The following is a 25,007-nucleotide window of genomic DNA, read 5'->3' on the forward strand; positions in this document are numbered from 1 at the left end:
GATGGGGGGCGTGGCCTCGCAGCGGGCGGGGGCGGAGCCTGTGAGGCCCTTCCCCCTCCCCCAAAGCCCTAAGGAGCTCGCGTTAGTTAGTCGCGACTCGAGCCTAGGGGTCGCGTCTGAGATGGCGGCGGGTGAGTGAGTCTCCCCCGAGGGAGGGAGCGCGCGCGAGTGAGTTCTGACCGGAGGGGCCCTGACCCCAACTGCCGCTCCCCCCCCCGCCCCCTCAGCTGGGCTGTGACATGGGGGGGCCCTGACCCCAACTGCCGCTCCCCCCCCAAGCTGGGCTGTGACATGGGGGGGCCCTGACCCCAACTGCCGCTCCCCCCCCTCCCAGCTGGGCTGTGACATGGGGGGGCCCTGACCCCAACTGCCGCTCCCCCCCCCTCCCAGCTGGGCTGTGACATGGGGGGGCCCTGACCCCAACTGCCGCTCCCCCCCCTCCCAGCTGGGCTGTGACATGGGGGGGCCCTGACCCCAACTGCCGCTCCCCCCCCCCAGCTGGGCTGTGACGGGGGGGGGCCCTGACCCCAACTGCCGCTCCCCCCCCCCCCAGCTGGGCTGTGACATGGGGGGGCCCTGACCCCAACTGCCGCTGCCCCCCCCAGCTGGGCTGTGACATGGGGGGGCCCTGACCCCAACTGCCGCTGCCCCCCCCAGCTGGGCTGTGACATGGGGGGGCCCTGACCCCAACTGCCGCTGCCCCCCCCAGCTGGGCTGTGACGGGGGTGGGCCCTGACCCCAACTGCCACTCCCCCCCGCAGCTGGGCTGTGACGGGGGGGGGCCCTGACCCCAACTGCCGCTGCCCCCCCCCCTAGCTGGCTCTGGCACTGAAGGGGTTCCTCCCATGGACCGTGGGGCGCTGAGAGAGCGCAGGCCTGTGAGTCCCTGACCACCTGGGAACAGCGTGGTGATGGCTTGTAGCCATCTCCTTAAGAAGGACATTGTAGGGCTGTGCAGAGAGGGGGCCAGGCAGCTGGAAGCGAGTCTGTCTCGGCTGGCTTGGGGCGCAGGGGGAGGGCCAGAGCCCTGGCTCCGGGCTCCCCTCCCCCCAAGATGGACTTGTCTGAAAGTCACTGATTTCTGTGCTAACATGTTCTGTTCTACGCTGTGTTCCTGTCGACTAATAAACCTTCTGTTACCTGCTGACTGAGAGTCAAGTCTGACTGCGGAGTTGGGGTGCAGGGCCCTCTGGTTTCCCGCAGGAGTGGCATGTGACGTGGGGAGCCCTGACCCCAACCACAGCTGACCCCCCTTGCCCTCCAGGTGGGATGTAATGGGGGTTCCTGACCTCAACTTCCCCCTCCAGATGGACTGTAATGGGGAGGAGGGGGGCCCTGACCCCTTGTCCCCCTGCTGAGGTGAACTCTGGGCAGGAGGGTGCAGCCAAGAATAATAGATATTAAGTATATTTAAGATATAGAGTGAAACATAAAAATTAATGTTGGGTGATGGGGCCTACAAGTTGAGACCTATAAGATTTCACTTAGCCATATTAGGCCTAAGGAGCGTTGGCATAAGAAGGTGGCCCAGGAATAACCCTGTACCAGTGAAATTACAAGGTTACTGTAAAGAATGTGCCAGTGGGTGATGTTAGGGAAAATAGACCGCAGTGTACTTGTCTAGACCCCGAGGCACCCAGCTGTAACATCATGAGAAATTCTGCAGGTTACCATGGGAACTAGTTTACAGAGAGTATAATGAGAGTAAGGGGAACTAAGGGATAGCCAATGAGAAATGAGGTGCCCCTAAATTAGTGGGATGTGGAAGTATGGATGAGGAAAAAGGCGTTGAAAGCCTTATGCATATGTATGAGTCTTAGTGTGTGTAAGCATGATTCAACAAAAGGTGAGCGAGCCTGTGGGGGAGGGAGGGGCAAAGAAGAGGAGAGATGCTAGGATGGCAACCACTGGTGGTGGTGGTAGTGGTGATGAGGAGGAGGAAGATAATCACTGACTCTCTATGGTTACCCAGCAGGAGATGTGAGTGATGCTAATCATAGGGCTAAACTTCACACTCTTTCTTTATCTGTTGTATTTTAGTGTTTGTGGGATTGTTCGTCTGCTTAGTGCACTTTTTAATAAAGAGACTTGTAATAAATTGCAGTTGTTTCTTATGTGCTTCTAGCATCTTTTATTCTAACGATACTGATGATCATCATCCTGATGTTGTAGCCCTCAGGAGACCAAACCTTCATTGACCATTGTGGTCTAAGTGATTGATCAATATAAATTAGTTAACCACCAATCCATTAATAAGGCTACAAGGGGCACTGCCCACTCCCCAGTCAGAGCCCACCTCTCAAGGGCTCTGACTGGGGCGATACTGCCTCCTGGTACTCCCTCCCTCTTCCTGATTGCCCCCAAATAGAATGTGATCTATGGGCACTAAATGCCCATTCCTTTAGAGACCTCTGCTCCCCAGAAAGTGTCTGGCTTGAAGGAAGACTCCTCTCCCGCTACCTTGTATGTGGGGAGTTGCCCATCACACAGAGATTGCCTATGAGAATGGGAAGCACTGCCCACCTAAGTAGGTAAGTGATCAGCCCACTGATGCCCACCCAGTGGGGTGTTATCCATCATGTGTGGTTCGGCCTCTGGCACTAACTGCCACAGACACTTAGAGAGGAAGGGGAAGTAGAGAGCTGAACATTCTTCTGAATTCCCTGACTAATGAGAGAGCCCCCAAAAGGGAGTAGCAGAGGAATTTCCTCATCCCCTGATATTAGTGTAGGAGATACAGATTTCCCTTTAAAGGGGTGAAGAGGGAGCTGGGTGGGAGATGTACAAGCCAACAATTGCCTAGTTATCCCAGCACTGGGAATGAGTGGAAACTAGTGTGTGTGTGTGTGTGGGGTGGTGGTGGTGGTGTGTGTGTGTGTGTGTGTGTGTGAGAATTTCTGCATAAGAAATGGATTAGGTAATGTAAGAGAGACTTGTTCCCTTGGGTGGACTCTAGAAACAGAAAATAAAAATGGATGTGATATTTATACCTTGAGGCTGCCTTTAGAAATGAGGATAAAGCTGGCAGAAGGAAAGGTGGAAAACCAGGTATTTAATTGGAAGAAGTCAGAGGAAAGGCTCAACAAAAATGAGTGATGATGAAGTAGGTGCTGTTCAGGTGAAAGGAAAACTAAAAAGGGAGAAGATGTAGTCTATAAAATGTGCTAGGTTAAAAAAATAAGTAGAAATTAGGCTAAATATGGAGGAGTATGAAAAATTGAGCTTGTTAGTGGAAGTAAAAGTTAGAGATAAGTTGGAGATAGCAAGATGGGAAAATGGAAGGTAGCAAGGACATGACCTTGAGTTATGTTGCGGTTATAACTGGTTTTAGCAGCCATTTTTAATGGGTGTTTTTGAGAATTTGGAATGTTTTATTAAAATGCTATCTATACTGATAGCATGGAAAGGAAATTGGTGCAGGTGTTAATTTAAATAATCTGTAATGTAAAGAGCCAATAAAGAGGTAGCAGAATGTTAATATGGTAATAGATTTAATGTTAATTAGTATTTTAATAAGTTACAAAAGGAGTAGCTTTGCTAACTTGGGGGGAGCTCCAATTAACACCAAAAGCATACAGCTAGGTTACCTGATTATAAAGCTATACTTCATTTTGTTGTCAGTAGGCTGATCAGCTCATACTCACATTCAAAGATGGAATGGTGTATAATTTTAGTACCTGTGTAAATGGTACAGTAATTGTATGTCTGTTTGGTTAACTAATAATTTTTCTCTTAAGTTCTATTGTTCAAAGTGTCATCCAGGGTCCACTGCTAAATTAAATTGTCTGTACCCAACCTAGAGCCTCGGACCTGGAAACTAAGTTTGATTTAATGTATCCTTATCTTTGACAATTTAATATTAATTGGGAACATTTAAAAATCAAGGTTACAAAGGCTAATAGGTATTTACAGAGGAAATAGACCAGTAAAAAGGTGTGAATAGAACTGAAGTCTAGGCAAGGGATCTAAGGGTCTGAATTGCGTATAGCTTTGATGTAAAGGAGTAGGATTTCACTTTACTTAGCTACTAAGATGCAATATTCCAATCCATATCGGTATTTAATATTTTTACATTTCATCTTTGCTCTCCGAGTTTACTTACAGCTAACATCCTGCCAATATCTCTTCTAACCTATTTCTTTCTTTACTAGGACGTAGAGAGGTAGAGCCTTGAAACATTTTTTTTAAACTTTGTCCAATGGCAGGTGTCCCCTACAACTTAAAGCGTGGTTCTACTCTGAAAATGGACTTCTTAACTCAGTAGACTTGCTCCCTGTGGGTATTCAGTCAGGTCTACTTTACTAACAAGTTTATTTTTTTTACTTCAGTTAGTCCTGCAGAGTCAACGCAGCCCTGGGGCAAGGAGCTGGACTCTGTTCTCGTTCACGTATCAACAATAGCATTGTTACTTAAATTCTGATTGCACAATCTGTTGATGTGTGAGGCAGAAAGTACAGTACCCAGGTTGGCTTTCAGATGGAAAGGTGAGTCAGCAGGGATGGCAGTTAAAGAAATTATCTTTATTTTATAAACGGAGCAGGTAAATATGTTAGAACGTGTTTTGCTAAAACAGTTCTAGTAAAATCTTGGATAGCTTCCATATGTTCTACTACTTCAAGTGTTTATTGTTGTAATAGAGTAGTCCACCACAGAGCAGTACCCTGCAGGACCCAAACCAGTTCTTAGTTTTCTTTTATTTGCTCTATTTCTTCTGTTAAAATATTTGTATCTGAATTGCAAAACATTGTGCAAGTACAGAATACCATATCAGTTACCTTCCCCTTTTTCTTCTAAATATGTGGCTGCTCCCTTCTGTATTTCCTTTCTTTCCTGTGTTTAGACTGGGATGGTAGCCAGAAGCCCTCTAAGCCGCAGGGCGGCCTGATTTTCTCTTCTATATAGTGTAGCTCCCTAACAAACCCCTCCTCATTAGACCCAGTAAGCAGGCAAACCAATAGAAAGTGTGAAGAGTATGGACAAAAGGTGTTTCTTTATCCCAGTTGGTCAAAGGGGACAGAAAATACCTCCCACTATTGAGACTAACTGAAGAGAGTCAGATGAATACTAGGTTCCCAGACTGATATTCTTACAGAGTAAGAGTTTAAAAATTATGAAATCAAGAGTTGCTCAGGAAAACTACTACAGGTTTGTGGGGTATTTTTGGCTAATGAGGCCTATATGTAGTGTGTTTCTATCTATTTTTCTTTTTTAATAAGTATATGTATTTGGGATAGATTCTGGTCTAGTAGCTATACTATGGGGCTAGCCATCTGCATAGCAGGCCTAGGAAGAGGATGGCGTTACTTTGTTGTTGTAGCCTATAGGGCTGGCTTGCATTATTGCTGAATGTAATAAAGGCAAGGAACATACAGGTCTGTATCCTGTAAGACTGGCTCTCAACCTTTCCACACTATTGTACGCCTTTCAGGAGTCTGATTTGTCTTGCGTACGCCAGGCTTCACGTCACTTTAAAAACTACTAGCTTACAAAATCAGACATAAAAAGACAAAAGTGTCACAGTGCACTATTACTGAAAAATTGCTTGCTTTCAAATTTTCAAGTCATTGTATGAAATTTTAGTTTGTATTGACTTTGCTAGTGTGTTTTATGTAGCCTGTTGTAAAACTAAGCAAATATCTAGAAGAGCTGACTTACCCCCCTGAAAGACCTCTGCATACCACCTGGGGTATATGTACCCCTGGTTGAGAACCACTGCTGTAAGATATTAGCTTAAACAAGTTAACATAAGTATAGTAGGTCTGCCACCTTTGGCGTAGATAAATGGCCTGATGGCTATCCTTAGATTTTGGGGAACTAGGAATAGCTTGCTTCGTGGCAGGAATTGAAACCTAATGGTAAATGGCAATCAAAGGAACATGGAAATGATAACCGCCAACCTGCTTGAGCAAGAAGTGACGGATATGACAGTTAGCTAAATGGCATTAATATGTATTAATATCCTAAGCTATAGGAAAAGTGCACCCCAATATCTTGAGGGTGAGGAAGTTAGACTTGGGCATGGAAGGCTGAGCATTAGCTTAGGGCAAACCAGCATGTTGAATTAGTGTATTTTTCCATCATTTGATCCTTCAGCTCTATTGTTATTGTAGCCTACAGGGCTAGTCTGCTTGCCTGCCTATATAGCTTTTCTTATGGGTTTCTTATTTTTTTGTGGGTTTGATTATTTGTTTTATTATACTAGGTTTATAGATTTATATTAGAGTATTTTTGGCTGTAACATAAGGGACCTACAGGCCACATCCTGTATGCGGAGCTAAGGCAAAGTTAGCGTACATATGTTTGGGACCTTTCACCTAGATAGGTGGTGATGAGCTAAACCATAAGGTCCATATATGGTTGCGACCTTTAATGTAGATAAAGGATGCATTGAAGCAGGTTGGCATAGGAGAGCTACCTAAGTTCATACCCTCTTTAAACTTAACAAGTACACCACAAAGAACTTGGAAATAACCGGTTAGGACGGAAATAACAAATGTGAGAATGAGCTAATGTCATTAACATGTATGTGTGTCATCAGTACGTACGAACATACCCGCCTCTGGAGCAAGTGTACCCTGGCATCTTGTGGGGGAGGAAACTAAGTTTAGACATAGAAGGAGGGCTCAAGTGTTCAAGCTCTGTAAGAGGAGTGACCCACTGTGCCAAGGAAGCTTCTTCATTCTTAGTTTATTATCCTTTTGTTTATTAGTCTGTTAGTTCTTAATTGTAAGTTTTACGTCAGTGAGTTAAGTAAAACTCTAAGTTAGCTTCTTTAGTCTTCTATAGCTCTTAGCTCTTTAGCTTCTCCTAAGCAATGCACCTCCCACTCCTGAATTGAGGAACCTGGACCTGAACTCTCTTGATATGCCAGAGGCAAGGCAGGTCCTTTGTCTCATACCAGGTTATCAAGGAAGGGTGTGAGTATATTAATCAAAAGCTTTATAGTGCATAATATCACATGTATCTCTAGAACAATATTATTTCCTTTGTAACTCTGATTATTTTATCATTTGATTACTATTTGATTCCTATTCCATTTATCTCAATAAAAGTCTTTAAGGCTACATTTGTCTCAGTGTGAGCATCCTTGTCGTATATCCCAAGTGTCCTTGCAAACTCTGTGTAGCCTGGTTCTGGGACAAGAACCTTATTATCTTCTAATCAGATTAACTGGTGAGCCTATAACCCAGATTATCTAAAATGATAATATTAACCTCCTTAAATCAGGCAACACTGTCTACCATCCATCTCGGGCATTGAGAAACTTGGACCATCAGATTCGTTTGGCATGCCAGAGGCAGGGCTGGTCCTTTGTCTCTCACCACCAGGTCCTCAAGGAAAGGTGTAAGTATGCGAATCTAAGAGCACATCCAAAGAAATATTATTACCTATTAAAAGGATTAGGTAACATTATAATATATTATTTAACCTTTTTGTTTGTTAGTTTTCTTATTTAAAAATGATATAATTCTATCTCACTAGAGAGGGAGGAAAGGTTTGAGGCTTCATTTAGTATGCAAACTGCTCTATGATCCTTGGATGAAAGGTGCTATGAAAACATACCATATTTCTTTATACAGTCTTTTTTGAGGCACGTTACACTGATTATATCAACAGCTTAAAAGAAAACCGCATGCAGTGGTCACTGTATTCATGATTTAGACTCTGTTAGTGCTGGCTAATATAGCTGTTGAAATTAGACCTCTGACCCCTCTCTATGTGGGGGATTGCTCGTTAGCTTGTCTGGCTTACAAGCTGTAATTCTCTAGCTGATGTTCGAATAGCGTGAGCAAGCTCACTCTGTTATGACTTAAATGAAAGTTATTAAAGGTTATAATAGCCAAGAGTGAAGGCTATGGAGGCGAGGTATCTTCAGACATTGGGCTACTTGCTCCAAGAGTGGATGCTGATAGGCTCTTCCCTTGCTGCTGCATCAGGAAGGACTAAATTTAAGAGAAACGGAGGCAAAATATGTGCAATACTTTTTTCCTTAAAAGTTAGGCAGCAGAATGCCCTAGATTTCAAAGTGACTAGTATTTCTAACATGGATCAGTCACAGGATAAGTGTAAGCTGTTCTGGGCCAAGTGAAAATCCAACACTTAACTTGCCCAAGGTGGAGAGGTGTACATCTGTTTTTCCAGAGGACAGAGAGGACTGCGAAGGGAGTAAGATTAGCTGAGATACGAACAGGTGAGAAACACTCCTTTAGTTCACTTATGTTGTTTTTTCTTTGCAGGCAAGTGGGATCCGTCCTGTGACTGACTAACTTTCTGGAAGAGTGAAGCACATTATAGGCTGATTAGAGGCTCAGTAATCACTGGTACCTATTCTGCCCTGGGTTCTAGTGGCCAAAGAAGAAGCAGTGAGGTCACTTAAATACAGAGACCAACGGCATCATGGAAGACAGCTCTCCACATTCCTCTGGGTTTGGTGTATATCCTAATCATAAAGTGACTCTTGTTAATGATACAATCCACAGGACTAAAAGGCCCTTAGACTTGCTGGAGGAGGATCAGCCCCTGCAATCAGCTGCTAAGAAACGGTGCCACTTGAGTAATTATTGTAGCACTCCATGTCCATCAAAGAAACTACCACTATGCTCCCCAGATTCTGCCTGCTTCCCTGGCTGTCTGGATGATACTGAGCTGGAGAACATTGTCATCAGAGTTAGTCTTCCAGAAGACAGTGCGGTAGCCCTTTCTGTGGATACAACTAGATGTTTTGATGATAGTGAGCCAGATGACTCTTTGCTGGAACCCTCAGATGATGAGCAAGGGAACTCTCCCTTCAATTATACCGAGGAAGAGTGTAGGGAAATGTTAGCAGATGATTGCTTAGGAGATGACCAGAACTCCCCTGGAGAGAGTGCTTTAGTGACTCTAGATGTATGGGGGCAAAGTGAGAAGGAAGTGAGTAGCAACTGTAGTTGGGCATCAGTCCCCCCTGAAGGCACAGAGACATCATTCAGGACCATAGATGAGTTAGTAAGTAACGAGTCTCTATCTCAGGCTGGCTCTTCAGTTAATACTGGATATTTTCGAATTCTTGAGAATGAAACAGCTAATTCTGAGGTTGAAGGATGCTTGAACATGGACTGCTTGAAATCAAATCAAGTCATTTGTACGCTATTTGACTGTGATCTTCAGGGGCCTCTAAATCTTTCGCCAACTGATGCAGATTCAGTAGATCAGCTGAAAGGCGATGATGGCTTGGAGAAAACCGGCGAAAAAGCTTCACAAGTAATAAGAGATGACCATCTACAAAATGCAAGCAAACAAAGTATAGAGTATGATGAAATCAGTTCTAATAGCTTGGTTGTTGAAGAGTCCCTTGAGTCCCTGGTTTCTAAAGAGCAGCACAGGGGGGGCATGGATAATGTGGAAAAGCTGCCATCAGAAATCAGAGAATCCTCTTCCTTCTATGATGCGCACACGAAATTTTCCACATCCTCTCCTGACCCTGCCTGTAGTCAAAGTAAGGACAAAGTGGAGAATATAGCACCTGTACTGCTACTGCATCCAAAACCCTCTAATGTCGTCTTAAATCAGGACCCTTCCAATGGATTATCAGGGACCTTTGGCTCCCAAAAGGAAGATTTGAGCCAGGAATCCACGTCTGTTGAAGAATCATCAGAGAATCTTAAAGTAACAGCACACACCTCTGTCTCTTTACTCTTATAAAGCAGCCTTGCCTAAGTATTTTTAATAGAAAATGTTTTTTAATCAGTATGTTTTTAAAGTGAAATGTTTTTGTCTTTCAACAAAGCCATAAGCTTGTGAAAGCAGAACAGATAAGCAGTAGGGTGGATGGATCACACACGTTTTTATTTAAACATTATAGGTCAGTTGTCAGTAGCAATATCAGGGTGCATACATGGGTTTGCAGCCTTGCACAATAAGTAAGCTTTTCTATAGGAAAATAATGCATCTTAATGGACACAGGAGTGTCTTGTCAGGCTAATCCTCTTTCTCCTCCTCTATCCAGTTAAACTCTGTAGTCTTAGACCAGAACTGTGGGGAAGCCACTACCTGTGGGAAGAAGCTAGGCAAAGTCATTCCTGTGCCACAGGTGGAAGAAAGGTAACATGTTAAACATACCTTAGCTCAGCAATTCTCACGCTGGTTTGTGGGGCACTCACTAGGGGTCTGGAGAGCTGGCTGCTCACAGGGTAATAACTCTTCTCATTTCCACTTGCTAAATTGCAAGTACATTTATTTAATGCCCTGTTAGGTAATATTTTCCATGTGAACGATTGCTGTAGTTGTCACAAGGGTTACTTGTGAATGGGAGGGGAGGTGATCCAACTGTCCTGAGTCTGAGAGGCGGTGTCTGAGACACTATTAGGATGTAGTTCATATTATGAATGTGTGAGAACGCCTGCTGTGGTCACTGTTCCCCTTTATCCCTTTGGTTTCCAGCAGATGGCAGCAACAATACAGCAGGCCAAAGATAGGGAAGCATGTTAACTATCAAAGCAGGCAGTATGCAGTGCTGTTGTAGCCCTGTCGGTCCCAGGATATCAGAGACAAGGTGGGTGAGGTAATATCTTGTATTTAACAGAAGTTGGTCCAATAAAAAGATACTACCTCACCCATCCTCTTTAAAGCAGGCAGTCTGTGAGATGGGGAAAGATGCTGACATGATCTTTTCTTACTCCTAGATTTGCTGCTCCCTTCCCTCCACCTGCTTCAGCTCTGAGTCTCACTCCAATCAGACTTTGGTGCTTCCTGCCATTGTCACTCCTCAACTTTCCGTAGGTCACTGCTAATGGGAGACAAGCATCCCCTCCTCCCACAGGCTGAGAGCAGACTTGTCAGCTGTCCTGCTCCTAGGAGTGGCTTGCCAGATCTCCTTCTTACAACTGGTGTGTCCAAAAGAATAGTGCTAAAAGGACCTTCCATCTGTATTCGCCACACAGGAAATCATGGTGCTGTTTGTTACATGGAGCCTTGCTTGACAGGTACTTCAGAAAAATTAACTTTCTTTTTCTTTTTTTTAAAGACCAAAACAACGGATATGCATTTCTGAAGCAGAACTTGAGCAAAAGAAGTATATTTATATCCAATGTGTGCGTGCCCATGTAAAGAATTCCATGGATCCTACACCAGGTAACCTGCAGTAAGGATTGGGATGGGGTGAGGGGAAGGCACAGACCAAACCAAAAGGACCAAATTTTGTTAGTTTGTATTCAGCAAAGTTGGTTCAGATATTATCATTTTTTAGGTAGCAATAAGAATAATGTTGCCTGCTCCACTTATGGAGACTGTGGGATCCAATCCGTGTTCCCTCCAATTTTTCCCACGGATGTGCAGAATTAATTTTATGCACACCAATATGGAGATCATGTGTAACTCATCATCTCCATATTGGTGTACATAACAAAATTCATGTGGTGGGGGTGGGGCTGAGGGGTTCGGAGTATGGGAGGGAGCTCAGGGCTGGGGCGGAGGGTTGGGTTGTGTGTGCGGGGCGATGAGGGCTCCAGCTGGGGGTGTGAGCTCTGGGGTGGAGCCGGGGATGAGGGGTTTGGGGTGCAGGCTGCCCCAGGGCTACGGTGGGGAGAGAGGACGCCCCCCAGCCCTCTCTCCCCGCAGCAGCACTTGGGCTGGGGGGAGATCCTCACCCCACCACGGCAGATCCACGCCGAGGCTGGGGGAAGGGCGCCTTTCCCCTGGCCAGGGCTGGGTTGGGGCTGGGGGAGAGCCATCTCTCCCCTGAGCGCCTGTGCGGTGCTTAATAGGCTGCTGCATGGCCGTGCAGCTTAGAGGGAACTTAGGGTCCAATATGTAACCACCCCCACTTTGGGACAACCTCAGAAGCAGCTTCTCTGCCTGTAAGAGCTGCAATAGACAAGGAGTTTGATGCACGTGCTCAAGTTGTGTGGTAAATGCAGGTCAAAAATTGGCACTTTGGGCAGTGAGGGCATTACACTTATAAATTGGCCATAAAATGCAAAATGGGAGAGGTAGACATGAGCGCTTGTCTCTGGTGGTGCTTAGTGATGGGAGGCCATTCTTCCTAGCTGGCAGCATAGAACTTAAAATTGTGAAACCTTTAACTTAAGTGCCAAGTAGTAAGGCTTGAAATTCCTGCAAATACCTTCCAGGACTCTTAGGCTGTGCCCCTCTCAGATCAGTCCATACAAAAGCTATTGCTGACAGAGGTTAAAGAAGAATCTCCACGTAAAGAGCAAACATGAATAGCAGATGAAGAGCTACACCTGAAGGAATTGTGGGTGGAACTGAGAAACTCCAGAGGTTAAAGATGGCCCTTGCGGCTTACAAAGATGGCCTCAAACTGTGTTCGTTTGTCAGGCTTTTCATGGGTGTGGTAACTGTCCTTTCTTGAGTTTCAAGATACTGACAAGTTGTGTTGCTGCTCACATGGAGCCACCACTTCTCTGGGCAGTGCAAACAGTTGCAGAGCCATGGGGCTGCTTTCCAGTCTATGAATATCGCATACATAATGCAGAGGGGACTCTGCGAGGAAAACTAATTATGACCCGTTTTCTCCTCCTTTCAAGTTAAAAATGCAAGGTGTATCTCTGAGTTGTAGCAAGTCAGGCAGGAGCCTGATGAATGAGGCTGGCAGGATCTTCCATTTCACTGAGGAAGAATGTTATGCGTGATGCACCTAATCTTTTTGCTTCTTAGTGGAAATGTTCCAAATAACTTTAGGCTTGGAATATAGCGTGACAGGTGGGAGGGTTTTTCCAGTTGAATCACATAAGATCCTTTCTCCATACACATATAAACCCAGTGAGAATTTGTAATCAAACCCTGTCAAGGAGCCACAGCACATGTATTGTAGCTGTGAGTAATTCCTCCTGGAATCTAGGCCAGAAAGCCCACCAGATCTGTGCCTTTTGCTGGGAAGGGGTAACCAACCAGGTGACTGAAAGTAATACCTCGTTATGCCACCACTTTTAGTCTGTATTGTAGGCTGTCACTTGTACTTTGGCATTTAACTTCATTGTTCACACTCTTCTGCATAATCTCCCCCACACTTCTTTATTGTAGCACAGCTCTTGTCTATCATTTGTATGTTGCCTGTTTCCATTGTAAGCTAGTTTGGGGCAGGGACCTTGTCTTTTTACCTGTCTGTATAGCACCCAGCACAATATTATACGAATACAACTTTTCTGTGCTCATGTTGGTGGCTTTTGTGGGCTAAACCACTTAAAGGTAACAGCTGCACTAACTGCCAACCATTTAGTCTTTATGGATATTGGATAGTTTGGAAGGAGTCCATTTTCTGAGCTAACTTTTCCCTGTTTGGCAAAGTGAACTGACCCAGTGCAGAATAAACCTGTGGCTTTGGGTCTATGGATATCCTCCAGGAACTAGGGAATAGAATATTTCCAATGAAATAGATTTGTTTGCAGCTTTCCACATGAATCTAAATGCTGCAGAGGCTGTGTCCTAGCAGATGTAAAATTGTGATGTGATTTGAACATCTGTTTCCAAATGACTGGCTGAAACGGTCCATAATTGACCACAAAGAAATTTTGCCAGCTGACCACTAGCTTAGTATTCAAACTTCATTATTGGTCTTCATTCAACCATAAATAGAATCAAATCCTTCTTGACGAGATCCTCATTGTGGATTCTGTTTGGTCCAGAATCATTTGTCACTAGTGATGAGGCTCCCTAGTTTCATAACTGGAAGTGACTCTTGTTGTGGCTCTTGGCATTGAACATTCACCCAGTTTTGTTACTTCGTCTTGGTCTATAAGAGAGAGAATACAGAACAGCTGAGAACCCCCCCCCTTTTTTTTTTAAAGGGCAGGTGAAGAACAAATTTAGTGGTGAGTTTTTTTTTTTCCTCTCCCTCTGTATATCCTTCTCTTGATTTTTGCAACATTGTTCAGTAAATGTGCCTTTGCAGGATATTGACATCATAATTATGCATATTGAATAGTGCTTGCACCACCTGCTGCTCAGACAACTTTCATGGCATCATGTGGACTCTCTTCAGACTTGTAAGCTGTTTGGTACCTGGAAAGCAATACTAGCTCTTCCAATCTGGTATCTAATAGCTTCTTTCCTTAAGAGCTCCTCTGCTAGTAAAACTGTACCAGGAGTTCTATCCAAGGGCAGATTGACACAGCATGTTAGATATACAGGGCTGCCTCCACTTGGAGGTGACCTGTTTATCTCCTCTCTGGAAACACATAATTTGCATTGTAATGCTTCCCAACTCGATCATGCCATTGGCAGCTGGGCAAAGACGTGATGAAGCTGGATCCTCTGGGGCAGAGAGAGAGGAGACAACTTGTGAAGTGCCTCAGGGAATTTTTAGGACCTGATTTTATTTAATACCTTTAATTTATGAAGGTTAACTATCTTTATTAAATAACATGTTGCAGATTTTTGGGAAGTGTTGCAGACAAGGAGGATTAAGTCATACAGGGGACCTAAGGGCAGAGGTTAAGTGGGTTCTGCTGATTTCACTGATGCTCTTGGATATAAACTATGGGGGGGTGCTCTTCTAGGGAGAGGATCTATGGTGTGGGCTGAGCTTTCCTGAAGGAGAAATTCTAATCCCAACCAAGTCTGGGAAGAAGGCTTGAATTGGTTCTTTCAAACAAAACCCCACCCAAACCTATAATAAATTCAAATCCTGGGAAGGGGGATAAGTTTGGACTTCAGAGTGTATGGGCTCTGTTTGTACAGCAGGTTGGGAAAGGTGCCTACTCACAATGAGACTTAAATTGTGTTTGGGGTAGGGGAAGCTTCTGGGAGTCAGCTGTTCCACGGTAGCATTACCTCCATCCCTCCTACCTCCTCCCCTAAGCCAAGCCCAGCGTTAAAGCAGAACCTTCTCTAGCGGGAAGCCAAACGCAACAAGTAAGGGGGCTGGATATTTTTTTTTTTTTTTTAAGGGAAGTTTAAAACTAGTGACCAGACTTTCAAGAAGAGCTCAACATCCAGAAGTTCCCACTGAGAACAGTTGAAGATTCTTGGTATCTAAATGAGGGCTCAGCTTTTACGAAAATCTGAATGTAAATGTATAGCTTCTCCCCGTTTTGCTATTTTGGGAGGATGGGGATGGGAATATATCTGTAAGCGCAGGAAAATAACTCAGTGGTCAGGGAACAGACCTGGGAGATGAGATCCAAGTTCTATTCTTGACTCTCATGCAGACTGACCGTGACAAGTCACTTCGTCTCTGTGCCTCCATTCCCCTTTCTCCGTCTGTAAATAGCGATAACAATTTTTATTGCTTTTGCTGAAGCACTCTGAGATCTTTGGATTAAGTAGTGCAAGAAGCGCCAAGTATTTGAAGAGTCCAAAAATTCCAAGGAGACCAGATGCTGATAAAGAGGAGCAGGGGATTATTTCTATTGTACAGCATTGGTTCTCCACTGTGATCCAAGAACCACTGGTAGTCTGGAGAATTGGCAAGTTACATGGTGTTGGCTCTCATTTTCAGCTGCTAAAAGAAGCTACAAATCTTAAATGGCTGCTTAATGTTACTCTTCTATGGAAACAATTGCTGTGATTGCCAGTGGAAAGGGAAGTAGCTTATGTTTTTGTGAATGGGTGGGAGAAATGTCAATAAAACATGTTAAAATGTGCTCCATGCTATGACACTTTTGAGATGCTCTGCTGTAGGGAAAAACCCTGCACTGGCCCTGAGGGAGTGAGGGATGGACAGAAGACCCTTATGGAAAAGATCAATCACCAATTTCTGTCTTATAAATAAAACTATGGTCCTGATTCTGACCTTTTCTTCTGGCTTCACATCACACTGGGGTAAAGCAGAAGGAAAGCCATCTGAACAGACTATTGCATTCCCCTAATCTGTGGCTGGTGTACAGAAGACTTAACAGCTCTACACCAGTCTTCTATTACTGCGCCAATGTACTAGGGCTTTCAGCAGGTAAGGAGATCTGGCCCCAGCAGCTGAGCACAACAAATGGATCTAAGTTACATCAGCCGTACTGGCAAAAAGTTTGGGGCGTGCGGGATGGCCCAAAGATGGCATGACTGAAACTCAGTCAGGGGCCCTGGTGTAGAAAGAGTAAGAACTTGTGGGAAGTTGCTTAAGATAGATAAACTGGAAGAAATCACGAGTCTTCCAGGGACTTCTACTCTAATCTAAATGGATTCAAAGGGTGAGTTGCTGTCTGGGCTGAACAGCTCTGCAACATGTGCATGGTGGGCGTCTGCATGTTGTTAGCCCTCTTGGCACTTTACGGAGAAACGCAAACAATACTGGCTGAACACAGACTGTGGACTTTCAAAGAGCCATCTTTAGGAAGTGTGCAGTTAAAAATGAATAGCCTCTTGTCAGACTTGGGACTGGTCACTTCAAACAGAAGCTGACGCTCCAATGGGTGAAAGAGAGGTGGGGCCAGTCTACACAGATGCACTCAGTAGGCAGTCACTTCCTGTGGAATGAAGAAGTGTCTCATGTAGAACCACTCCTAGTGTTAGCAACATGACGGCAGTAGCAAGATGGGAAAAATACCTGCGTTCATGTTGGTTGAGGAAGGACACTGTTTTCTGTTGGTAGCAACATCATAACAACAGACTTCTGCTGCAGTGTGCGTCACAAGTAGTGTGCAGTATGTAGTCTCGGCCTGCGTTACCAGATACTGAAGCGAGGAGTGGGCAAGAGTACAAGCCTTGCAGATATGGTCTGAGCTATTTTGTGACCTGGACACACACTCGTGTATCTTGCCAAACCATCCGTTGCATTCCCTTACCAAGGATTCATGGTGTGAGGCCTTTGGAGAACTACTGTATCTACTGAAAGGGCTTGTTCTGTGCAGTAGGTAACCCTGCTGCATGAGCAATAATGTTACATCCTTTTCAGATGTAAGTGATTGTGGACAGGGATGTCTCTTGCTACACTCTGATTATAGACATGTGCAAATGGATCCTTGCAGTGGACCGTCACTGCAGTGAGGAGCTGAGTCCGCTACTTGGCAAGCATCATGGCAAGTAGTATCCTACTCATGTCAGTAGCAGGTGTCTGCTTCTTCTCTGCTTCCAGGGAAATGTTGCACAAGTGTCCCTGAAAATGGACATGTTTAGACCTCTTGTCTTTCGGGCAGACTCTGTTTATCCCATGGTATAAGACCAGGAGCAACATTACGAGCTGGGGCCAGAGTTTCCATGCTGCTGCTGTCTTTTTTCCAGCTTCATGTGGCCTGCGCGGTCTCCCATTCACTCCTTACTTTGCTGCATTGCAGATGCCTTAAATGAGTTGTATGCACTGATGGATAAGGTTGCCAGCAGGGAGTACCGAACCCAGGACCGCAGATGGCAGCATCCATCAGACCTCACCATGAGGTATGGCATCAAATGTTTGTAAGGAGGGGAGGGAGCAGAGGAAAGCCCCTCTTACAATGGGAAATGAAATAGGCTTTACAAAGTAACTTGTTCAGGAGCTTATTTCCGTTGGAGGTGTTTTGTTTTGACTTTTAAAATTCACTTTAAGAATATGAAGTAGCTAAGGCCTGAACACTGACCTTTGTTTGAAATTGTTATAACTTGAGAAGGAAGGTGTCCTGGATTCTAAATATCCATTCAGAATGTAATGCTCACCAGAAGTACCTGACTGACACTGCTGGACACAGAATTTCAAGCCAAATCAAGGTGACAACACAAGTATCTGGTAACAATGTTTCTGTGTTATCTTGCCAGTGTAACACTTACTTTGAATTTTGTCCTCCCTAGAGGAGGTCGTGTCCGTCCCCCGTCCCCCCCCCCCCCCCCGGCTCCATCTCCAACCCTTCAGAGAGGCTCCCAACACAGGAATGAGTTGTGATGGTGACCTGTAATATGGACACCAGTCTTTCAGGACTGAAACTGCCAGGCCACTTTGCTGTTTTAGGCCTGTTTAATCACAATAACTTGTGTTGAACCACTGTTGTAGAACTGAAAAGCTGCTGGTATGAATTTTCCTTCTCCTAAATAACTATATTGATAGTTAATTTTTTTTGTAAGCGTGACCCCACCCAATGTCTCATGGTTCCCCAGATGGCTCTGCAGTTAATAAATATTATTTCCTAGCCATGCTAATATATCTGCCCAGACCAAATGAAAAGACTCAAGAGGAGCCAACTCCGCTATGTGCAGAAGCGGGAAGGCAGCATCTGACAGCTAATATGGAAAAGCTTTTGTTTTCCTGCATCTGAAAGTGTGTTGTGAACAAGTTAATGAGAATGGAATTGCGTTGTGGAAATTTTTTTGCTTGTTTTATTTTAAGTCCTTGTAGGAAGTATTTTTGAGGGTTTTTGTTTGAACAAAGCCAGCAGCTTTTTCAGAATTTGCTAGATCCAAGAAATGGCAATATTTGCATGACAACAGCTCCTTCTGTGGGAATTTACTTCTCATTTAACTGTCATGAACTGAGCAACCTTCAGACTTCTCTGGCAGGCCATGGAGAGACAGATCTCTGCAAGGAGGGTAACAGAAAGCACTAGATAATGCTCCTAGAAGGACTCTTCTTGTACTCTTCTACTGTACCTAACATAGCAGTGTGGCAAGATAATTTTCTTTTAAAAATTTTGGCAATAGAAAAGTGTCTGCAGACTGCAAGTGCCACGGGATGAGGGAAGGCATTTGCAAATTAGCCACTGTTCCTGCTGCTCTTGTATGCATGCTCCTACACACCATATTTGCCTTAATTATTCTGTTACCTTTATTCCCCTTCTGTTCTTGCAGAAAATACCCAAGGTTCTCCAAGAAACCCACCCAAAAGTGCAGCCTTAAGCAATGGGTGAGCAGGAATTTGGCCCACCACCGTCGCTTCCAGGACATTCCTGACCACTTCCAGCGTAGCTCTGTCACAACATCCTCCAATGTCTGAGCTACTTGTTACGGAGGGACTGTGCTCTGTTTTTTCTACATTTAAAGTTAGTTTTTAATTGTCCTGTAGCTTAGCTGTTTCTCTCTTGATTGTTTGATCTATGGATTGTTCTGTTTTTTAATAAGGCCAGTATGAGGATTTTGTGTGTCTTTGTTTTGGAGACCTTCAGAACCTCCTTTTTAAATACAAATTAAAGATGTGATCTGTTCTGTACAGGTAACTCTTTGTAGCATTTCTTATCAGTATTTTCCTTTGAAACAAAAGCAAGCTTTCCAGAGAGCCGCTGACAAGCAGCGGTGTCCCCACTGTTCAAAAGGAAGTCACACCGAACGAGAAATCTAACGGATATAATGCTTCAGCTACAGGAGCTGGATGATGCAATTTAGAATGGAAATCTTTTTGCCAGAGCCTGGGCTCAGAACGAAGCTTTAAGTTTTTTTAGAGCAACTGCTAGGTTCCCTTAGGACATCATTAATGTTGGAATCACCTGTGTGGTCGATGTCCTTTTTATGAAGGTTGACAAAGGCAGTCTTCTGGGTTGACACATCAAGTTGGCATCAATTAAGAGCCTATTTTCCCCATTCCTCAAATTTACTTGCCTCCCTTGTTTGTCATCTTTGGTTATAGCTTTTCTTTGTGAAATGTTACATGTAGATTTGCACTTTGTTGATAGTGTTTATAAATAATTTGCACTTTCTAAATGTCTCTTGTTTTTGATGCGACCCTGTGTGTGTGTGTGTGTGTGTGTGTGTGTGAGTCCTTTCCTGTCCTCTGCCCTTTCTTGCAATCTAGTTTCCTACCCATGTTTTAGGAGTAACAGCAACTGTAACTGAAGGAGCCAGCTGCTCTAGTTGGAGAGCTGGTCTGATGCTCTGAAGTGAAGACAGTCGAGAGATCTGAACGAACAGCAAGGAGAGAACTTGTAGCTTCCTCCATATGTTTAATAGCAGCCTTGATGTGAATGCTTCCTTAGTTGCTTACCTATTTTCTTGTGAGTCCATATTGGCTCTTCTGCTGCACAAGGCCTTTCTTGGACCCTATCAACAGTTAAGTGGATGTGTTCTGATCTCGTGTCCCCTTACACCAAACAAATTCTTCAAGGAGGCTTTCTATTTTTTTTAAAGGGCAAGTTAACCAAGATAGCCTGGGTCATTGCAGTGAAGAAAGATGAAGCTTTCATGTCCACCCTATCTGGCAAGTGCACAGAACAAAGGGTTGCTGGACTGGAACTTCCCTTCCTTATAGGATGAGGTGGAGTAAATGATTAACAACGGCCTCCTTTCCTACTCTTGGCTTATCAGCTGTCTCAGTGTAAATAGCAGATATGCTTATTGCTTTGCATTGTGTAGTTCTAACCTAGTCCATGGGGCAGAACAACAACACATTGTAAAATCGACAAGTGAAAAATGAAGATCATTTATTGAACTTAATACATTTATTATTTCCATCTAGTTATTTATAGAAATTTAAAGTGACACATATCTCATACAAATTACTTCAGGGACTTTAAAAAGCTTAACAAACAAATGTGGAGCAGCTGGCAGAGCAGCTCTCTGTGCCTCAGGACTGGGACTTCATATTGCCTTATTTGTTGTCTCAGTCTGGTGTACTGGGTGTAAGGAGGGGACCGTGCTGAGCTCAGCATCACTTCTCGCCATTCCTCCACAAAAGACCTGTCGTGTAGTAGTTGTGGATTGAGGAATGGGACTTATTCCATAATTTGTCAATTGTGTGGTAGTAAGTACATACATAGGAATCTCATCATTCCTAGGCACATCCCATAGTTCTCTGTAGCTTTGACAGCTTAACTGGATCTCCTCCAGGAGGAGGAAGAAAAGTAGTTCTCTTGTGGCTAAAATCAACTTCCCTGAGAAGGAGTAACTCAACCACTGCAATGTTAGATTCTTTCAATGGACTCTGTAGCCTCAAACACATACTCGGACGGCCTTTCAACCTCTGCCTATGTTTGCTCTTCTTGTTCTTGTTAGTTACTTACCCCTCTAAACAAAAACTCAACTGTTGTGCAGGTGGGTGGGAGACCATCCTTTTATAAGAACTCCTAATGGAAGAGACCACCTCAAATATGCAAGAGTACACTTCTGTTCCACATCCCTTAACCAATTTTTGTCCGGCCATGAGTGTTTGCTTCAGGCAGGTTTTTTTTCTTTTGGTTACATGGAAGGTGCTGAATGAAAACTAGAATTAATGAATACATTTTAAGTGAGAAAGTATCAGTTTAGTCTAGGGTAGGTTTGTATGTTAAAGGACCATTAAGCACGTGCTGTATAACTGTTTCACCTAAATGCTCTATGTAAAGCATTGACAAAGCAGTCCATCAACAGTGGGTGACAAAATATTTCTTGTGTATAGTACATGAAATACTAGCAACATGGAGTCAACTTCACGCCCTGATTTTCTCTGGCAGCTGACAGGAAAAATGACAAGAGCAAAGCATTGAACAAGTCAGAACCATTTGGCAAATCTCACAAGGTCTCCCCTTTTATCAGATTTTCTCGTGGCAGCTTTGACTAATGTAATTTTAAAAAAATAGCACAGTGCCCAGGTTTTCTTTTTCAGTGTTTCTGTGTTCATGTACTATATTTTGCCCTTGTCTAGCACCTTTCCATTTTGGATCTCTAGGGGCTTAGCAGTTTACTCACCTTCGTAATGATCGCTTTATAAGTGCGGTGACTGTGACACAGAGAGGTTAAATAACTTGCCCAGTGTCTCAGTGCGTCAGCAGTGAAGCTAGGAATAGGACCTAGGTTTGTCTGACACCTAGCCCCCTGCTCTAACTTCTATATACTGCATTTCTTAATGAAAGAGAACATTTTGCCTGCCACCATGGAGTCCCAGGAAGGCTATTATTAAGGGTGTGTCAATTTGCCGCTAGTCTGTAAGTGCTGAGGTGGGACTGTGCCCAATTTTTAAGGCTATGTCAACAGCTGAAACATGCATCTTTTAGAAAACCTCTCCAATCAGAAGTCAGAGTAGCAGCCGTGTTAATCTGTATTTGCAAAAAGAAAAGGAGTACTAGTGGCACCTTAGAGACTAACCAATTTCTTTGAGCATAAGCTTTCGTGAGCTACAGCTCACTTCGTCGGATGCATTCAGTGAATGCATCCGATGAAGTGAGCTGTAGCTCACGAAAGCTCATGCTCAAATAAATTGGTTAGTCTCTAAGGTGCCACAAGTACTCCTTTTCTTGTTGGGAGCCTTGAATAGAATGGGAAAGTACTATCACTTGGCAGCTACTGACTGGGGAGGCGAGATTGTTAGCACCATTCTTAGTGGCCATTGTCTTGTAAGCCAAAGAGTCCCAGGTATTTACTTGGCTGTGCATCTCGAAAGGGAGTTATTTGTGTGTGGTCCTAAAACACAGATCCCTGTGCTGAGGATTTTGTCTCTAAAGCCTACCTGTTCCTAATACTTGTATAATAAAGAAGGGGCAGGGGCTCCCGGATTAATCTTTTTCTAGGGTGTTTGAAAAAAAAAAAAAGCAAGTAGTAGTAGGAGTTAAGTTTCAGAGTAGCAGCCGTGTTAGTCTGTATTCGCAAAAAGAAAAGGAGTACTTGTGGTACCTTAGAGACTAACCAATTTATTTGAGCATAAGCTTTCGTGAGCTACAGCTCCGATGAAGTGAGCTCATGAAAGCTTATGCTCAGATAAATTGGTTAGTCTCTAAGGTGCCACAAGTACTCCTTTTCTTAGTATGAGTTAAATTGCAGAGCACATTCCCTTGCAAAGGCATGTCAGCTAATAATACTTCCCTCAGAAGGCCAAGAAGTAGCACTGGGTTGGCCAATGTTGTTGGAGTCAGGCTGAGATTGGCACAGCTGGGATGCTGCAGCCCCATCTTAACAAGAGATTGATTGTTAGTGACTATCAGCCATGGCACTTCAGAGCTGGGGCAGGGGGTGGGAAGGACACAAGCAAGCAGTTCTGTTAGACAGTGGATGCTTAGGTGCTGTACTCCTTTATGCCTAAAGATTTCCAAAAAGAATTTTCATGCTAGCCCTCTTAGGTTTTATGTTTCTCTTATAAATCAGCTATTAAACTAAACACAGCAGTCAGGAGACTATTTATATTAGCCTTTCCTTAAAGCAGTTATTCTATTACCAATTACCCATGCTGAGAACATGAAATGGCTCTGAACAAGAAACACGTTGTAAGGTCTTTCACTTGAGACGATGGTGGTGTCTGTACAATATGTGCTGTGTCTAGGGCTGGCTCCGCTGTGCTGGAGAAGAGTAGGCGGAAGTGGGGACTTCCTTCTGAACCTGTGTTTTGTGATCTTAATGTTTCTCCCACACGCACTGGAGCTGCTGCAGGGCAGCTTTGCATTTTCTACAGACTCCAGGGTCACAGACAGCCTTATCGCTAAAGATTTCATTCTTCAACATAACTGGTTAATACTGTACCTCAGAGGGGCTGCAAGGGCAGAGAAAGAGAGAGATTGTATATGTAATGCTCATGGCAGGACAAATTACATGTTCACTTCTAGAATATAGGTAGGGGCCTTATTAGTGTTTATTATTTCCACTGTGGTAGTGCCCAGTAGCCTCAATGAGGATTGGAGTAGTCCATCGTGCTAGACACACAGATGCGCACACACCCACCCCCAAAGGAAGATCTGAGCCCTGTGATAAAATGTTTTACAACTTCAAATCTAGGAAGAGCATTCACCATTGTGTTGCACTCTAATAGCAACAGCAAGACAAAAGCTAACTAACTACCTGTTCTAGCTGTTCTCCTCTCTCAGCAGTTGATCAGATCTTCCTGCCAAATCTTTTTGCTGCAGTGTAATTTTAAAAGGACAGAAATAAAATGTGCACTAAAACCTGGCGTAAAAGTTGATAAACTCCCTCCCTTAACCACTCTCTTCCGTATAGTTTAAATGTCAAGGGAATCTGATCTGACTTAAGGGCACGTACAGTAATGTCAGTTATACCAGTTGAGAAAGGGGTATTGTTGATACAAATAAGTTATGTTTAGCAATTGGTTGCGTCAAGTGAGTTTCTCCTTATCAGTTTAGAAGGACAGTGATATGTTGAAAAGTGTAAAATGGCATCACAAGATTCCGTCATTATCGTCTCTCTCTATGGCTCCACATCAGACTCATTCAGCTTGCAAGGAAAAAGATGGCTATTCTAGCTGCCAGCCCTACGACTCCATCTGGGATCTGAAATTCAAGCTGTGCCTTTCCTGGCTCTGTCACTAATTATAATGGTTCTGCAGTTGGAACTTAGTTAAACAGAACTGATGGTGATGCATGAGCCAGAATAGAATCCAGCTCACTTTCTCAGAGGTGGGTGGGCTAAGAGGACTAAAAAGTAGGGAAATGCTTATTTTAGTCTGTATGGTCAGCGGATATGACTGAATTCAGAGCAGGGGGAGATCCATGGAGAAAGTAGATGACTTTTTAACATAGTGATTTTGTCGCTTTAACAAACAAAAGTTCCTTTAACAAAAGGAAGATTCACCACATGTAGATAGTTTGCCTGTCTGTTAATGGTCTCTATACAGGCAAAACAATGATAGTTTAGGATGTTGTGATAGTAAGCCTTATTGCAAATCTGGAGGAAATTACATATGGCAAAACACACAGAATGAACTTCATTTCCCTCTTTGTCTGCTAGGAACTGAAATCTGACGATGCATACGAGTACCCACATCTTAGATCTCTTAGATCTCTTGTATCTCTGAAATGGGTGTGCCGCTGTGATATACACTTTTGAATGACATAACCTTTAATATCTTGTTCAAATACTACAATTAACAATCTGTTTCTCCCCATTCACATCTCCTTCAGTAAGTTGTTACCAGCTGAGATTCTACAAATACTTTCAGGCATGTAGGTGTTTTCTCCTCTAATGAACTGTCTGTTTAAAATGCGTAAATGTTCTAATTTTTCTCAAAGAAATGAGGAAACCGAGTTTGTGCTGTTTCTTAGCGTACGAGGAAAGTGATTGAGAACTTGATGGCAGTTACGATTGTGAATTGGAAGGACGCCCTGTATTGAATTGTTTACTCCACATCGCCCTCTGTGGTACAGTTTCACTAAACCCTTATGTGGGGGAGGAATATATTGACTAAATTAGTGCCAATGAGCACAGGATTATTCTGCTTTTAAGAAATAAAGCAAGTGGTGCTTAACTTTAGACATACGCTGGCCCGCAGG

The 25,007-nt window shown here is 43.9% G+C and overlaps 1 protein-coding gene across 9 annotated transcripts; it reads left to right on the top strand.

Moving 5' to 3' along the window:
* Window positions 1-19,039, top strand: LOC102941974 (S100P binding protein). 9 transcript variants are annotated; one of them, XM_037881996.2, is made up of 7 exons: window positions 19-131; window positions 7,228-7,344; window positions 8,238-9,645; window positions 9,986-10,080; window positions 11,003-11,109; window positions 17,205-17,304; window positions 18,682-19,039. In XM_037881996.2, the coding sequence occupies exons 3-7, from the start codon at window positions 8,398-8,400 to the stop codon at window positions 18,824-18,826; spliced, it is 1,695 nt and encodes a 564-aa protein (XP_037737924.1). In that variant the 5' UTR covers window positions 19-131; window positions 7,228-7,344; window positions 8,238-8,397; the 3' UTR covers window positions 18,827-19,039. The 9 variants fall into 9 exon arrangements, with proteins under 9 accessions (XP_037737927.1, XP_037737924.1, XP_043388327.1 ...); XM_043532392.1 differs by having other exon boundaries at window positions 79-168; XM_037881998.2 differs by lacking the exon at window positions 19-131 and adding an exon at window positions 3,668-4,484.
* The last annotated feature ends 5,968 nt before the right edge of the window (window positions 19,040-25,007 follow it).

This window comes from Chelonia mydas, chromosome 19 (genome assembly GCF_015237465.2).
Source record: "Chelonia mydas isolate rCheMyd1 chromosome 19, rCheMyd1.pri.v2, whole genome shotgun sequence".
NCBI classification, from domain to species: domain Eukaryota; kingdom Metazoa; phylum Chordata; order Testudines; family Cheloniidae; genus Chelonia; species Chelonia mydas.